Source organism: Manduca sexta, chromosome 23 (assembly GCF_014839805.1).
Source record: "Manduca sexta isolate Smith_Timp_Sample1 chromosome 23, JHU_Msex_v1.0, whole genome shotgun sequence".
Classification (NCBI taxonomy): Eukaryota; Metazoa; Arthropoda; class Insecta; order Lepidoptera; family Sphingidae; genus Manduca; species Manduca sexta.
In genome coordinates, this window is record NC_051137.1 from 15,420,306 (window position 1) to 15,439,611 (window position 19,306).

Genomic DNA, 19,306 nt, shown 5'->3' on the forward strand with positions numbered 1-19,306 from the left:
CGGGGCTTCGCCGGTCCGAACTAAAGCCGCGAACAGGGCATCCTCCAGCCGAATTACCTTCAGAAATAGATAGCCAACCCTCGTCAGTCCTTTTCTATTACTCCGTTTTTATACCCCCAGACAATGGTCAAAATTGTTTTGTGCGGGCACAAAGCGTAAAATACTGCGGTACAAGTCTTTTCAAGATGCCATGGTCTATGAATGTGGGGTGATTTGGGCGTCTACCCCAACTCTAATAGGAGAAGGCAATCGCGAATGTCCGTGATTTATGTCCGTGCAAATGTAGCGGCGAGATGGATGAAGATTAGGTCATAAGGTTTGGGGTGTTTTTGCAGAGCCGTATGGGGTGAGAAAATTATTACTATCTACTGTGAAGGTTTTATGTGCAGTCTTACATATAATATGGAGTTTTTTTTATTTGCTATAATGCTATGTTTAAACTAGCAAATTTTTGCAGACGCGTTTATACAGATGGCAATATTTCAATAATTTAATACACAGGCGACTTGCCGCAACTGCTGCAAACTTTAAAATTTGCAGAAGTCAGTTTGCGGTGATTGTTTATACGGCACAAATTACTTGCGAAACCGATTTCCACAAGTTTTATTAATCTAGACCTCATTACATTACCTATCATATCCATAAATCAAAGGTTTTGATTTTCGTATAACAACTAAAAGTAATACACTAGATATTTTGTTGATGGTGGTCGTAGAATATATTTTTATACCGACCACCGTATACAAGGAATTTGAACCCGCCATAGTGGTTCACGTTTGCCGCGTTCCTGGATCAGCCTGTATATATCCGGTATCAACAGCACGGCACAATTGTATCGACTGCTGAGGGGTTATCATCTCTCGTCAGTCGACATTCTATCGACCACTACATTTACCACCAAGTGTAGTGGGTTCAGTTTGCAGTGTACATAGAAAATAATTGTGAACTTAAATACCAAAAAGCTCATGCACATCATAGCATTGTAGACGTCAACTCATGTTAATATTAGCGTAGAAACATAAAATGTATGTTAACAACGGTTCTAAAACATGTTTTCACCCCTTTTAACTGACATTCTATCTGTATTGTAACACGAGATTTATTTCAACAAAGGCTTTTACGATAGGGTTCAATTGAATGACGTATAAATACAATATCAGAGAATAGACATATTGGACAGACATATCTAATATATAGCAGGTATTATTTCGCAGTAAAATAAATAGAAGAACAATGTCGAACGGGCAGAGAATTAAAAAAAAGAAATAGATTCTAAGATAATGGTGATCGGATTACATACGTCTTTATTTCTTTGTGAATCGCTGTAGTTTTGAATGAATGATAGTATGATGAGGATATAAAAAACTTTGAACACTAAGGTGCTTACAGAAATATAAAATCAAACGTCTAGCTTAACAATCAACCAAATAAATTAGATCTAGAGAAAAAGTAAAATCTCGCCTATTCACATTACAGTAAATACCTATAAAGTATATTTTAATATGTCGTAGGTACTTTACTTATCAATGCGAAAATAAGGAAAACTATAAAATTATTCAAAAATCCATTTCTGTGGTACATGAGCCCGACCGTCAACTACGTCCACCGTACCTTCCTCCCAGGCGCCTGGTGCTGCAGAGGCGGCGGCGCGATCAGCCGGAGCGGCGGCGGCGCCGGCGGCAGCGCGGCCAGCAGCGGCGGCACCAGCGGCACCACGCCGCCCATCGGCAGCGCCACCGCGAACTTCTGCATGCCCATCGTCCACGGCACGAACCAGCCCCCGCCGGCCTGCATCGCCCCCCCGCCCGGCCCGTACCACGCCAGCTCGATCAGCTGTCTTGCCACATTCACACACACACGCGCGCACCGTTATCGCCTATAGGCGTACATTAATTACACTGCACTGTACCTGTGGACAACGGAAAAGCATCGTTAGTACAGTCTACTATAATCGATTTGGGAGAAAGACTTGGATAAATTGGTTTGGAGTAATGTGTCCGACTTAGCGCATAATGAGACGTGTATGAACCCAATAGGCTGGATATACTGCCCACTGTTTCGAGGTAAAAAAGAGTTGACATTGGATAGTAATAATAAATTATGAAACATATTTTTTCCTCACAACCCGGCAAGTTCGATGAGCTCATAAAAAAAGTTTCCATTCAATTCGAGATCACAAGTAAAAACTGCCTAAAAATATATTTAGCGTGCTCCACGTACCGAGCACGTCAAACTGGTAGCGTAGGTAAGATCAAAGAGAAACAAGCCACTATCAAAGTCTATCGGGGCAGAAGACTGAAGGAACGCAACCCGTCCGGGTTTCGCCTTGATTGACATCCCGAACAATTATAATAACAAAATACATTGGCAACGAACGGTTGTGTTCGAAATTCGAGCATTATTTTGTACTGGAAGGAAACAAATGAATCTTGTCTAATACAGCCAAGAAAGTCAAAATTTTAAAGGCGACTTATTATGTAATTAATAAAGTGTTTTGTACGGAAAGACCACGTGTTATTCACATTATTATTACATATCCTATTATAACCTTTCAAATTATGCAAATTTCATTCTACTGCTCAGATCACAAAACTAAAAAAGATAAGTTCTATTTTCAATGTCGTAGTATTGCGCACCGTCTCTGGACGTTTTAGAATTTCGTTGAAATTTACTAGGTCTAGATTCCAGACCGAAGCACCTAAAGAATTTGACCCAAAAATGGCTAGAAGCTCATAAATTCCTTTGGAAAAAATATTTATCAACTCAGAGACAGATTTTGTGCGCAGTGGAGGTTATTAAAAAGTAAGTAAGGCTTGGGAAATATCTGTTCGACGTGACGTCATTTAAAGATTATCTTTATAGATACTGTTTTTTTTTCAAATATTTCCAGATCAACTTACATACTTTTATTTCGCTAAACATAAATTAACACTTTAAATCAGTGTTTCCCAACGTGGGGCCCACGCCCCACAGGGAGGCAATTTGATAGTTAAGGTAGGCAATTTAAACAATATTTTCAGTTTTTCATCATATGTTTTTAAATTTTACTTGCGATGCTTTGATAACAATTTCATAGAAATTTCTTCCTAAAACTTATCATTTATATTTCTTAACGGAACAAAACAATTTTTAAAGTTTAAAAACTATGTACGGGGGTCGTAAAAATTTTAGGAATGTTAAGGTGGGGCATGGCCTAAAAAAGGTTGGGAAACACTGCTTTAAATCGATAGTTGCAACTGCCAGCTAGATTTTTTTTTAATTAAAAATCTATGTTAAGAGACGATTGACGTTTCACTAAATATAAACATTCCAATCTACTGAACAAGGCCGAAAGACAAAATTACCTAACCATAGATTAACTAACGTATCTAAACCGTATTCACATCCTCAACGATGGTTTAAAAAAGATCAAACGAAACGCACTAGTTGAGCGGAAAACAGACGCGCGGTTTGAAATTTATTTGGCGAGCGTTACCAGCTTTAGACGCGTGAAATTGTCATTTTTATTAGTTGTCAAACTGATTATTTTTAAAGTTCGACGCGAGATCTTTACTGGTGGTAAGTCTCTCATTTGTGAGAGTCCGCCTGGGTTGGTACCACTGCATTGTCTTTTTATGCTAAGCAGCAGTGTGTAGTCACTATTGTGTTCCGGTTTGAAGAACATTGTTATTGTAAGTACTGGACGTAATAAGACTTAACGTCATGTCTCAGGATGGCGAGCGCAGTAGAATACCAAACAATACTTTGTAATTCAAGGTGTTGGATAGTGTTTCTGCTGTTTATGGGCGGTCGTATCGCTTACCGTCAGGCAAACGGCAAGCTCGTCTCGTCATTCAAAGCAATATATATTTTTTTCATACATATTATATTATTATTACAATGTTGAGACCGACACGTAAACTCATGTTTGTTTCTCTAGTTAGTTACTTTACGTTAGTCATAACAATTTCGCCTTGCGTCATATATTATATCTGCTAAAAAGCACTGATGGTCTTTAAATTATTTTGTATATATTTTTTTTATATACGGTTTCGGCAAAATAACCCTAATGTTCCTTATAATCAATGAATTAGGGTCCTGTTAGTGCTCATTGACGAAAGATGATTACCCCTCGGCAGCCGACATAATTATGCCGGGCTGTTGGAACCGAATATACACAGACTGACCCCGGAACGCGACACATTTACTTTGGTCACTATGGCGGGTTTTAACACCTTGTGTACGGTGGTCGCTATCCGGGCGGATATAAAATATATACTACCACAAGAACCAGCAAATATATCTGTCATAATTTAAACGCACTTGTTTTCTGCACAATGTTCTTAAAACGAATTTTATCAAACTGACAATACAAAAAAGTTCTTAAATCGAAATCCTATTCAAATATAATACGTAAAAAATAATATAGAGACATAAACCATATTACAATTTTTTATTAGACAAATACAAAACAGTCATAAAAATTGTGAATGTAATTTATTTGACGCACATTACTAAATTAAATAAATGAAGTAATTCGGAGTCTGACGTTACATCAAAGTCACCTGACAACGAATATATTTTAACTAGAAAACATTAAAATAGAGCAGTTTAATTTTAGCCTCCAGTTAAAATGACCCGTCCATTGTCAGCGGACCCCGTGACAGTGTTATATTTAAAACAAAACTGGATTGATGTTTTGAAAAACTTCCAAGTTGTTGGTGTAACTGTTGATATCGGGTCATGGGTCTCGTGACCTCGTATTACCTGATATTTGGGTTTTTCTGCTCAGTATCAGCCCGGAGTCTGGAATTTGTGCCCGATATGGCGATAGGCTCGCCCCCTATCACACCATGGGACGGCACATACTTGGCGAAAAGTGGGTGCCTTGGTCGCGCCTCTGCATACCCCTTCGGGGATAAATGCGTGATGTTGTGTGTGTGTGTGTGTGTGTGACCTCGTGTGCAGATTCGATTACGAGATTGCTTGTATTCTGTGTAAAATTATAAAAAAGATTTTTTATATTTTCTCCCGGGAGAGGAGTCAAATTTCAATGTTTAATATTAGCGTAAATATAAGAAATCATTATCATAATCATCAGTAGCAGGATATCCAGTGCTGAACATGGGCCACCCCCAAAAAATTTCAGGTCGACCTATTGAAAACGATTTGATATCAAATAAGGATTTCTACTGTTATAAAAAAAAAAAATAACAAAAAAAAAACGGTTTACAGTTAAATTTAAAGAAGCTAATTTTGTAGTTTAAAATAATTATAGTAATATTCCTTTTTGATAATTTAGTAACTAGAATAGTAATTTGTTACAACTATTTCACCTTTTAGTCCGAATAAAAGTATGTATTGTTTTATATTTTAAAAAATAAAAAAAAAAAAATTAAAACCCTTAGCCATACACAGAATTTGACACTAATGTATAGAAATGATGTCATTTAAAACAAATATTTTCGGTATCGTATAAAAACGTACGGGAGCGAAACCCATACTGCTTTTCAAATTAAAACATCGCTATATACCGCGGAAATTGTCAATACTTTCATAACTTAAAAATAATCATAAAAATATTTTTATCTCAAAACAAAACACTTCGCGAACCACGCTTCCAGTATACAGTCAAAAAAGAAAAAAAAATAGGTTCGCTCATAAAAACGTGCCATCTCGGCGTAGATAAAATAGAACGTTTAAAGCAAAATGGACCGTGAGTATATCGGCATTGAGCACACACCTTTAAATAAGGTCGGTCGTTTTTATCTCGACGTAGGGTTGCCTCGTATTTGTTACAATAGTATTTTTGACGGGTGATAAAAATAAAGTACCCGTTTGAAAGATTGGAGAAAGTTAGTACTTATAATCATTTAAAAATAAGGAAATACTGTAAGGAAATTTTTATAATTAAATTTTATTAAAAAACTAGTGGGACTGACTAAAGACGTCCTACCACAGGCGTATTTAATGTTAACTACCTTTTATCTTTAAGAACTTGATAACAGCGTCACCTATCGGATCTAAGCTGGAACTAACTATGATCCTACAAAAAATTCATTGAAATCAGTTGGGTGAAAAAATATTGACAACTTTTCCCGTCTTTTACGGTTGATATTTTAAAATTATTCTATGATACAAACTTTGTCCTGATAATTAGAACATACAAAAAACCGGTCGATCCGTTCTTAAGTGATGCTATTACATACATGTGGCAACTGATTATTATTTTTATAGTTTGACTAAAATTAAAGTATTTTTCAGATTTTATCGCGGTTTTTATATTTGAATTTTCTCCCGACGTTTCGAAGACTTTTCAGCCTTCGTGGTTCGTTCATTCGTTTATAGATAGACATGACTTGATCATCATTATAACTAATTATTATTTTAAATTGTGCTTTTTTATTCATAGTAATTTTTTTTTTACAATTATATCTAACAGTATTGCCAAAGCGGCAACCCTACTCGAGGTGAATGGGGTGGTTCTTGGTGAAATTAGATTAGGTGGCCATTTGAATAACAACGAAAGCGTTACAGTAACCGAGCTTGTAGACTGAAGTGTTAGACTCGGGACGTGGTGCAATTATTTTCTCAATATCTCTTTCATCGACCCGCTGTACAAAGTTTGTAAGTTTGTAACGAGTTATCTCTTAAACTAATGTATCTTTTTGATAGTTGTTAACGTTTACCTAGCCAATCTTGGTGATGTCATCGATCCAAAAACTGTTCTGCAGTTTGGTCAAATCTAATCATAGTTACTTAGAGAATTAAGTGTTCTGGGTAGAATTTACAAGCACAAACTTCCTTAAAGGTATTATATACTTATCACTTACACCTCGAAAATAAGTCCCGAAAAACTATAAAGTTACTGTGAGACTCATAGGCGACTGGAGGTGTAGAGCGTAGATATGGATATACAGAAATCGTTAGTAGAGTGGATGAATAACTATAATGAAAACAGTCAAAAAACATGTCATGGAGTATACGATATCCCAACATAATCACATCAAAACTGTAACAAGCCCAATTGTTTAGATAACCACAAATGCCCACACACCCAGTCAGCAATCCGAATAATAATAGAGGACTAATGAATGCCACAATATAGGGACGCAACAAAAGCGGTAACGAAAAAAATGGGACCGAACGAAAAGAGCGGAACGAGCGAGCGATCCCACAACGTCGGTCATAGTTCAGTTAACATATCGATCGGCAATTAACAACACAATGGTGGATTTATTCGGCCGTTGGACACCACGTCAAAATCAAAATTTAGGGATGTGGCACGTTTAGGTACGATGTCATTAATTAAAATTTATTTTATAGATATAAAGATACTTTGACTTTAATACTTAGTACTTATAGATACTTTTGCTGCAAATAATTCGAAACGGCGAGAAAAAAATATAATATAAATAACCGTGATAAAAAACCGTAAATAGTTTTACACCAATGTCTAACATTCGCGTAAACATAAAAAAAATATATATTTCATAAATAGTGTTATTCCAAGTTTTAGGTAAGGGAACATTTTGAACAATCAAGCGATTATTTAAAACCTAATAACACTATAACTTTAATAACGCACGGTAGTCAATAAGAAATAAAAAGTATGAAACTTGATCGCAATTCTGTACAGAGCAAGAAATAAAAAATAGACGACACATATCTTTAATCCTGCACGGAATCCCGTTTATTTAACTTATTACGTTTTTAATATCGATATTATCAGCCTGATAATCGCTATCCTCATGTTTATCTTTGAGCTATAAACAAAATGACAGCAAAGATACTTCAACAAATACCTATTATATGACATCGAATTTAATAAGAAGTAAACATACCTGAATGCGCAATTAACAATGAACAATATCGATCCAAATTCAGTTGCAATCAGCTATCAAAACAAAAATGCCACGAAATAGAAACAACACGTGAACAAACAAACGAAGCTCCAATCAGCACCGCACGACAGACGCCAATTATTGTTATACGCTCACGTAATTGGCTCCTTTGATTGTCGAACGCTAAATACGTTCGAACGCGTCGATATAACCGCATTGTTCCGGATTCGATATTCGACTGTTCATCGATATATCGATGCTGTGTACAACACTGTTGAGGAGTCATTCTGTTTTTAAATCAGTTTTCGAATGTTGTAAAATATATGAAGCGTGACGTTATTAGATTTTGTTTGGGAATAGTTTGACATGATATGGGCTTGGTTGTACGCTGCCATTGTGTGTTTAACCCTTTTGTAGTAGAATAATTTCTTATATTTACGCGAATGTTAGATAATGATTGAAAACTATTTATCTGGATTTTATCGCGCTATTTTATATTATAATTTCTCCCGACGTTTCGAAGACTTTGCAGGCTTTTATAGTCCATGGAAAAAATGTTTTACTTCAATCAAAATATTCACAAACATTAAAATACCTTCACCAACATTTGACCCAACATAGCCATGTTACTAATCTCATATAAATCTGATTTAGGTGAATATACCCGTCCCTCTCACACCCGTAGCCCGTGAAAGAGACAGACGCAACTAAATAACATAATTAGATAATTTATTGCACGTCGCAAAGCATCTTGGGTCATAAAGATATGTGTTGGATTATAGTATTTGCTTCGTAATCTTGTTATCACGTGATTACAATTGTAAATATTTTATTATATTTGTGACCTTATTTGAAGGCAAACTGATTAGAAAAGGCAATTATGTCCTTGAACAAAATCGTCAATATGAAATGAAATAATTTATGTGAATCCGCAAAATGGTATACATTATTTAGATTCCGTCAATATTAACTCTACCACCAGTTTGAAAAGCAGTTCTCACTAAAGAAGAATGGGTAAGAAAACTGGTGTTGCTATTTTAAAAATTAGTTTAAGGTATAAATTAAAGCGATGAAGAAAAAGAAACAGACAGGACACTTCATACGAGTAGCACCCGTTTACGAGTATAACAAAACTAATGATTTCTTTGTTTACGCGAATGTTAGACATAAAAATAAAACTATTTATCATGGCTTTTATATTCTAATTTTCTCCCGACGTTTGGCAGGCTTAGTAGCCTTCGTGGTCACGGGGTGGACTGAGGTGTTGATCATCCGAAAAGTCGAAGTTACAAAATTCACCTACATTTCATAATTATACAGTTTAGACGTCCTGGGTTTGAATCCCATGTCGGGCTTTTCTGCTCACTATCAACCCGGAGTCTGGAATTGGCGTCTGATAAGGCGATAGCCTCGCCTCATATCACACATCATGGGACGGAACATACCTGATGAAAAGGTTACCCTGGTTGCATCTCTGCCTTGCCCCTGGATAAAGGCTTTATGTGTATGTGTTGACATTGTTGTTACTAAAATTCCGCATGGAATATAAATTATCAAAGAGATAGTAGGCCGTGTTCGACTGCCGGGCAAAACCACAGTTTAAGGCTCACGAGTAAAGCTCGCTCGTATATCACATGTAACCGCGGCTTCGCAGCGTCGAACACAATTCGTGGCTTGTCAATCGTTTAATAAAATAACCATACGAATTGGAGATAGAGATAGTAAGAACCTACGCAAATTGCACACGACGAAAAAAAATAGCTGGTGGTAGGATATATATAATATGTTATATTCGCCCAGATAGCGACCACCGTACACAAGGCGTTAAAACCCGCCATAGTGACTCACGTAACTGTGTCGCGTTCCGTGAGCAGTCTGTGTATATCCGGTTCCAACAGGCCGGCATAAATGTGTCGACTGCCGAGGGGTAATCATCTCTCGTCAGTGGACAATTTATTGGACCTCACACCACTTATCATCAGGTGCAGATAGGTCACTTTGCCGTAGCCGTATAAAAATAAAAATAAATATGACGAATTTCAAATTCAACTAATATGCAATGCAGCCTGTAATTATATACTTTTGCGACGATGTGTGCGCAGGCATAGGACGCGCGTATTGTAAACACACTTGTATAGGATTTACAGTATACCTATGTACATAGTCAAAAACTCAACATAGTTTCTTCCGATTTGTCGCGTTCCTTGTTCAGTCGATGTATTTAGGTACATCCAGCAAGATATAATTCTAGCTATCTTCACAAAAAGTTACGTTACTTTTTTATTTCCTTCTTTATCTTGCCAGGACGAAACAGTGTTAGAATAAAAAAATATAACATTGATATTTTATCTTACTTCAAACGACAAGGTACCACGCCTCAAATCGATTCACGACAATTATCGATTAGAGGTTTTTGACTAATCGATTCCAAAGCGGGCCGATTATACGTGTATTTATTACTTTCGGACATAACCCTCCCACGGCACAACAATGGCCGAAAGCGGCCAGTCCTGTAATTAACATTCGTGGGAATACAGACCATTAACCCGTTTATGGGTCAGTGTGTCTAAATTTTATTTCTTATCGATTTTTTCACTTTCTTTTTCTGTTAAGTATTTTTTTTGACATCCAAACTAAATGAAGAGCATTTGATACACAAGAGACTACATTTGGCTTAAAGAGATTGTAGTTAAAATTAAATATCCAATAATAATGTTGTGTAGACGTGAAATATGCGAATCTGTTCAAATACTCGTGCAATTATAATCTCTCTTAATTTTTCTACTCGCAATCATACTTAAGAATCCTAACACTGAATTTTATGCCTGATAGTATATATTTTTATCTCTAGAAGTTTATAAAGCATTCCACTTCATTTCTAACCGTTCCCACATTTCAAACCAGCTAATAGTGTAGACCCATTAAAATATTTTGCAGTATTAATGAACTTAGTTCTTAAGGTTTAATATGCAGGCGACGCGCTGATGGTATTTTTTTTATTTCATTCGTATTTCTTATCTCGTTTTACATTCCATTTTACATTCCGCAATGAAAGATAGATAAGTTAATGGAATATTCTAGTTCAAATGATGTCGTTAACCCGTCTAGGAATCCGTTTACAGGTGACATTAAAACTGACTGCATGAAAAATATTACAAGTCTATTAAAGGAAAGCGGCGATAGCCTAGTAAAGCGGCGATAGCCTAGTTGGTTGTGGAACGGTCTGCCGAGACGAGTGTCCGCAGGTTCAAATCCCAAGGGCACACACCTCTGATTTTTCTAAAAAATTATGTGTGTATTCTTTGTGAATTATCGCTTGCATTTACGGTGAAGGAAAACATCGTGAGGAAACCTGCATACCTGAGAAGTTCTCTATAGGAATTTCGAGGGTATGTGAAGTCTACCAATCCGCACTAGGCCAGCGTGGTGGACTAAGGCCTAATCCCTCTCAGTAGTAGAGGAGGCCCGTGCTCAGCAGTGGGCAAGTATATATAATACAGGGCTGATATATTATAAAGGATTTGCAATGATCATGAAGGTTCCAAGTAATGTACTATAGCTTAATATTATGTATTCTCAGGCTGTGTAACACTATTGTGTTGTGATTTGAAGGTTATCATAACCAGCGTAATTATTAGGAAGTAGGATGTCTCAGTGTAATTAGTAGGATGGCTGTCTCAGTGACGTAGTTGTAGCAGTACTGAGGCCTCGGGTTCGATTTCCGAGTCAGTAATATTGGGTTTTTATATTCAGTATCAACCAGGACTCTGGGATTTGAGCCCGAAATCGCATCGTAAGACGGAATACACACGATGGAAAATGGGTGCACCACTTGCGTCTCTGCCTACCCCTTTGGGGAGAGAAGGCATGAGACTCTGTAAGATGGAGACGAGTGTATAATGTACCACACAGTTGTTTTCTCTTTCAAAGTTCTAAGTGTTACCAAGTGACACTAACCAAACTACTTTAAGAACATTGACTCATCCTATTAGACATTAATTTTGTTGAAAAATTCAATACAAAAACTGTGCCGTGCCGAATGACTCATTTTAAATCACTTGCCCTTAATAAAGTGCAAAAAATAATTCTTTGTACTTCAATATAAAGGTCATTTCTAAACGATACTCCGGAAAGTAAGTTTAACACATCTTGATACTTCCAAAACCTTGAATTTTAATATCATTGATGTGAAGCTACATTTCCAATTACAAATAGAAAAAAAAAACCTTCTTTACCTTTCAATATAAAGGTTATCATTTCTAAATGATACTCCGGAAAGTAAGTTTAATACATCTTGATACTTCCAAAACCTTGAACTTAAATAACATTGAGGTGAAAATACATTTTCAATTACAAAAAAAAAAAAAAACTAGACAAAAAATCATCACCAGGTCATCACCCAGAAACCTAATTGTCATTCCCAAACCACGCGGCGTCTAGACGTCACGCTACTCTTGCATAAAAACATCTAAAACGCACCTGTTTGGAATAACATTAAAATATCAAGAATCATGTTAAAAATATGTATATATCGAAATTATTCGCAGATCGTGTCCGTACATAGAATATAGATGTGTAATTTGTGTCATGAAGTTCTCTGAAGATTTTAATGTAATAAACGAAATGATGATATGATGTGATGATGAAGATGGTGTAATTATAATAATAATACTAATATCAGCCCTATATTATATACTTGCCCACTGCTGAGCACGGGACTCCTCTACTACTGAGAGGGATTAGGCCTTAGTCCACCACGCTGACCTAGTGCGGATTGGTACTTCACACACCTTCGAAATTCCTATAGAGAACTTCTCAGATGTGTAGGTTTCCTCACGATGTTTTCCTTCACCGTTAAAGCGAACGATAAATGGTGTAATGGATGGTGTTATTACATAACATAATTAGTTACCGACTCCAAAATTAGTAACCAGTATGTAGACAATGTTAAACTATTTATTGGTTTTTGAAGGCGGTATAATTTTTTGTTAAAAAAAATTATTTTTTGCTTTTTTGTATTCGTATACGTTGACGACGTAATTTTAAGAGATTTTCGTTGTATCTCTGAAGTCAAGGATCCAACAACAACGAAATTATAAGGGACCACACGAGAATTGAATAAAAAGAATCATCATAATCGGTTCACTCAGTCATAAGTTCCGAAGTAACAAACATAAAAAAATCGGTCGAATTGAGAACCTCCACCTTTTTGAAGGCGGTTAAAAACACGAAATGTGATTACGATTCGAGCCACGTCGACGTATTATTAGTAAAACCTTCGCGTAATCTAAACTCTCATTGTAGAACCGATTTTATTATCAAATAACTACACGTAGTATATTTGTTATATACGAATTATTTGATTGCTGATAAGAGTAACGAATTGTTGAGTTTTTAATATGGCGAATTACAATGTCAGATACTTTATCACACCGTGCTGTTAATTTGTTAATTTCTATTAAATTTATAATGGTAATAAAATCTCCTTTACCAAAAAAGGTTGGATTGGTTTTTGACTGCCTGGGAGGCGTAGTTGTACTGCATGCGCGGTACGAGAGCGCTCTGAGGTCCTGGGTTTGAATCCCGGGTCGGGCATTGATATTTGGGTTTTTCTGCTTTGAGCCTAGAGTCTTGAATATGAGCCCTATACAGCGATAGGCTCGCCCCCTATCACGTCATGGGACGGAACACACTTGGCGAAAAGTGGGTGCCCTGGTTGCGTCTCTGCATACCCCTTCGGGGATGAATGCGTGATGATGTTTGTGTGTGTGGATTGGTTTTGACATACACCGAGGGATCTCTGTGGCCGCCAAGCTGGCTCAATGGTTCGTACGCTGTTAGATTAGTAAGTATGAACAACTAAGTAAATAATTTATTACGATGATTGCACACTGTTAACTCTAAAAAAGCGTCCGATTCTACCCCAACACATCTTACAACGATATTGCATGTAATTAAGCTCAGAAATCGGACGAGGATCATTAGAGCAGATCAAAATAATAACATTTGGAGTCTATACTTATTCTCAAATAGGTTTCAATTGATAATAATGGAAAGGTAGTATAAATTTAATAAAATTCAATTTTACGACAACACAATATTTTTTAAAAATAATAATGGAAAACATGTATTACTTTAATAAATACAACTTAATTTTATTTTTAGATCAAAGTTGTTTACAAGACGATATTTTTAAAACACTTAAATTTAAAACATTTGCACAACTCAGAAACACGATACTTCGCTAACCTTTCAAAGATTAATTTTAGCGATGAGTTCGTTTTCTCAAAAGTTAATTATCAGGACCCTTTCAAATTTCATTAACGGACACAAGAGGTCCAAAATACATCCAAAATAAATAAAAAGTCAGTAGAATACTCTATAATACTTGCAAATTGCGTCCGTCGCGACTGGATTTTTAACTTTAAATTTATTTCGTACACAATAAATTACAATGAGATACTTTTGCGTATAAATCTCGATGTTTGACGTTTGCGGTTTTTGTTTGCCGTTAGGGGGATTGCACACTTGTCTAAAGCTACGACCGAAAAAATAAAAGTTCATTCTGGCACAATAATTCGTGTAATGTTCCAAAAATCATCACTTTTGTGTAAGAGTTTTAACAGGTACTTTACCATTTAAACCATTTATTTCTCTACACACACACATAAACAAAAAAAAAAACATATACTTACAAATCAAACATACAGTATTTATATTACAAGAAACGCATAAAAACGGCTATTACAAAAAAAGGTTCCCAATACTAAAATACATTGTAGGCGAAATAGTCATGCACAGAGAACCATAAAAACATCAGGGGATTTAATTACTTAGCACCGCGGGTAATCAATGTTTTTTTGTTTGAATTAACAATAAAATAGCACGAATGTCATCGAATGTAAAACGCTTTACTATCTAAAATAAAGGTGCATATACACTATCACATTATAATATTACTGATTTTAATTTCTTTATACTTATCTGAGAGCACTTAAACCGGGAGCGATTCCTTTGATGATGTGTTTACGAGAAGAGATCTCTTCAGATCAGATAAAGCTCGTTTAAGGACATGTAAAAAAATTAAACAATTTTTTTGGGCAATTTTGTGTCATAGCAACTATGTTTATATATTGAGTGCAAATGTGTCAATAATATTATATTTTGTCATCATAAGCATTTTATACATATTATAATAAAAAAAAAGGTTAACGAAGCAAGTTTTGCGGTGTACAAAACAAAGCACTCTGAATAAATTTTATGCGTAAACTTGTTCTAGATTTACTTACTTCCTGGAATAAATACGCAGCCCATATAGAACATGACGTCACTATCCACACTCATCAGTATTGTGCGTGTATTAAATCACGTTTTACTTGCTTCGTTTGTTATTATTCATATTATATGACTATTCATTGCTTTATAATCACGCCATTTACCTAGTGCATTTCAATTGTGACACTAGTGATGTACACGTTCAATTCCCAAGACGAGCAATACATTTTTTTTAAGATTTTCATAAAATGTTGTAGTTGGGTTCAATAGAATGTAGACTTACTAGAGATGTATACCTTTCGACAGTCAACACAATTATGCCGGCCTGTTGGAACCGGATATACACAAGCTGATCCCGGAACGTGATCTCCCTATCTTAGAGGCCATAACAAATCTGGCAGAAATAGTTTACACCTCTACCTACCCTCAAAAAGGATAGCGTGGTGTGTATATCAAAAAAAAAAAAAAATAATAAAATACTTTATTTATCACGTAGGCGAACAAAGTTGCACTTATGATACGTCAAAACAAAGAATAAGAATAATTATTATTTCTAAACAACTATTAAAATCACTTATATAACTATGGAGATTTTAAATTAGGGATAAAGTTTATACAAAAGATTAGGTACAAAAGTACGAAGTAACCAGCTCGGGCTGGCAAGTAGGGGAAATAGAAGGGTAACGCGTCGCGATCCTCACCGGTGAGGACATGAGCCCTAGCCTAGCTAACCTACCAGCCTTTCACTAGCTACCTAAGTGATGACTACCCGAAGAAGAAAGGCAGAAAGAAACTCCGGGCTTTCTTTTTTGTCATCAATTGTTCAGTACTTCTTTTGTATTTTTTCCAAGTCTTTCTTGTACATAGTCACAATAGTTATATAAGCTAATGCACGCACATCACCGTTAACATGGGATAAGATGAAATCCAATCGACTAAACCTGGAGCGGCATAAAATAAAATTAGCGATAGCAAATAAAAGAGAACATAGATTCATACTTAAATAACGGCGTACAGCGTGCATTCGCCTACATTTACAATCATAGTTTTCAATCATGAGAAAAGAAAAAAATAGTGATATTGAACAGGCAAACACAACATGATCGGGTGGTCGTCTTTCAAAAATTACATTTCATTAAGATATGATATGATTATGTCAAATTAGAACTATAGAAATGTCATTATTATAAAAAAAAAAAAGCATGTGAGACATGTAACAAAGACATTTTAGGCAGTTAATTAATTACTAATGTGTGCTAACATGGTGGGTCATTGTGTGCAGGACAAACTTTCCAAACCGTCTTATCATTAAGGTAATCAGATACAGTATAGTATCCTTTACACATTAATTCACGCTTAACATAACACTTGAATTTTTGTTCGGTCAAATTGGTAACTTCGAAGGGAAGTTTATTATAGAACTTAATGCTATTAACTAAGAAAGATTTATTGGTTTTACAGAGCCTATGATTAGGGACAACCAATTTATTTTTATTTCTGGTATTTAGACTATGCAAGTCACTGTTTTTAATAAAAGTACTAAGGTTTTTACGTACGTACATTATATTCTGAAAAATATATTCGGCCGGCAAAGTCAGTATATTCACCTCCTTAAACATTTGCCTAAGGGAATCATGAGAGCGAAGGTTGTAAATAGCTCTAATCGCTCGTTTCTGCAAGATAAAAATGGTCTGCAGATCTGCAGCAGAGCCCCACAGAAGAATACAATAGGACATAATGCTGTGAAAGTATGCAAAATACACTAGCCTTGCCGTAGCCACGTCAGTTAATTGTCTAATCTTCCTAATAGCAAACACGGCAGAGCTCAGTTTACTAGAAATTTTTGAATATGGGGGCCCCATTGCAATTTACTATCGATTGAAACCCCGAGGAAGACCGTTGAGGGAACTAATTCTAATTTATCCCCATCTAAATCAATATTTAGTTCCTTTTTTATTCAGTAACGAAAATCTGACACATTTCGTTTTTGCGGCATTTAAAAGTAAATTATTAGAAGAGAACCAGTCAGAAATCAAACTAAGTACTTTATGTGGCTCACCGAGATTCTCATCCCTTCTATTTAACTTAAAAATAATCGAAGTGTCGTCAGCGAACAATACTACATCTGCCATATTATCAACCATGTAAGGCAGATCATTTATGTAAACTAAGAATAGGAATGGACCCAATATGGAACCCTGGGGAACCCCAATTCTAACTGCGGACCCGGCAGAGGAGACGTTGTCGATAAATACTTTTGATTTCGACCTGATAAATATGAAGATATTAGTTTAAGTCCAATTCCTCTAATACCATAATAATGAAGCTTTAAAATGAGGGTTTTGTGATCGACGCAATCGAATGCCTTGGAAAGATCACAAAAGACCCCCAGTGCATCCTGGGATCCCTCCCAAGCATTTAACACAGCTTTGACTAAAGCACGTCCAGCATCTTGCGTGGATCTGCCTTTTGTAAAGCCGAATTGTCTATTATGTAAGATCCCATTTTTATTAAAAACACCAGCATTTGGTTAAGCATTAGTTTTTCAAATACCTTACTTAAGGCTGGTAAAATAGAACTAGGTCTGAAATGAGAGGGGGTGTTAGAACAACCTGCTTTAAAAATTGGTACTACTTTACTAACCTTCATAAGATCAGGAAATATGCCGTCTCTGACGCAGCAGTTAAAGATTTCCGCAAGAATTGGGGCAATGTTGTCTATTACTGACTGCAACGCTTTAACAGATAAACCCCATAGGTCTTCAGTGCTTTTTATGTTTAAGCTCTTAAATACTTTTATTATATCAGAGTGCGTGACAAACTCAAATTCGAAATTTGGAATCGACAGATCAACATTTTGTTTTAAGAACGACTCAGCTGCCCCTGGTGAGGATGGCAGACATTTTGTCGTTTCAAAAGGTATGTTAGTAAAAAATGTTCAAAGTAATTAGCTATTCTATATTTATCTGAAACTAGCTCGTCATTAATGTTCAATAAAAATCTTGTCATTAGTTTTATTTTTGCCAGTTTCAGTATTAATAATTTTCCAAGTAGTTTTAATTCTATTATCTGAGTTTTTAATATGACTACTGATATAGGCAGCTTTAGCATACCTACATACACGTTTAAAAATTTGAGAGTATGTTCTCACATAATTATTAAATTCGACATTGGGTGTAAAGGACCTTCTGTCATATAATTCATAGAGAACATCTCTACTACGTCTAATACCGTTTGTTGCCCAAGCACTGAATGATATTTTATTTTTTAGTGGCACTGATTTTTACACTACATGTTTTATTAAATATGTTTGTAATACCATTTAATAATGTTTTAAACATATTATTTGGGTTGTCTGAACCGCAAGTCAGCATAGGCAACACCAAATTAAGCCTAGCACTAAATTTCTGTAGATTATATTGGGTTAGGGGTCTAAATTGTACTATGTTCTTACTTCTATTGCTTTCACAATTCAGTTTGACCATTTGACATGTGTGGTCTGAGCGAACGCCAGCTAATAATTCTTTAGAGTTAATTTTAAAATTTGAAATAACATTATCAATACAGGTAGCTGAAGTTGTAGTTAATCTAGTCGGCTCGAGAAATTGACAGTTTAGATTAAATGATTGAAGTAAATTCAAAAAAAGTCTTTTTATCTGTGGAATCCACTAGCAAATCTATATTAAAGTCCCCACAGACTAAAATGTTATTATTCATTTTAAGTTTTTAAGAATATCCTCCATTTTAGAAATAAATGCCAATATACTTGATGAAGGAGGCCTATATACACACAATATAATATAACCACTGGTCTCTGCACACGCGACCTCACACACTCGTTCTACAGAAAGTTTTACAATATCCTGCCTATCCTTGTGAGAGACACCATCCTTGATGAGGATCATGGTGCCTCCACCTTCTGCTGATATCCTAAAGAACGAGCTGGCGACTCTGTCTGTATCAATTACACTAGCCACAATATCCGTAACCGAACACAAGTATACGAAAACGCAGCTAACTTATACCAATGTAACAGCTCCTTTGTACATATTCCCAGTACACAACACCACGCCAAAACGCAGCTATCTTATACTAGTGTAACAGCTCCTTTACATTTATTCCTTTTATGGTATTCCGATTAGAAGAACATAAATTCGGAACTCTTGCTCCGGAGACAAGCTTGGTGGTTTTTTTGTGGACCGGTCCGAA

At 35.8% G+C, this 19,306-nt stretch overlaps 1 protein-coding gene across 5 annotated transcripts in view; it reads right to left on the reverse strand.

Annotated features, from left to right (window-relative positions):
- The window catches only part of LOC115449328 (RNA pseudouridylate synthase domain-containing protein 2), a 494,984-nt gene that overhangs the window by 91,684 nt on the left and 383,994 nt on the right, over positions 1–19,306 (reverse strand). For 3 of the 5 annotated variants that reach the window (XM_037442071.1, XM_037442068.1, XM_037442070.1), the window contains one exon: positions 1,612–1,909. The exons of the other annotated variants lie outside the window; for them this stretch is intronic. In XM_037442071.1, coding sequence (XP_037297968.1) covers positions 1,612–1,794 — 183 coding nt within the window. In that variant the 5' untranslated portion in view covers positions 1,795–1,909. The remainder of the gene's footprint in view (positions 1–1,611; positions 1,910–19,306) is intronic. 5 annotated transcript variants of the gene reach the window in all.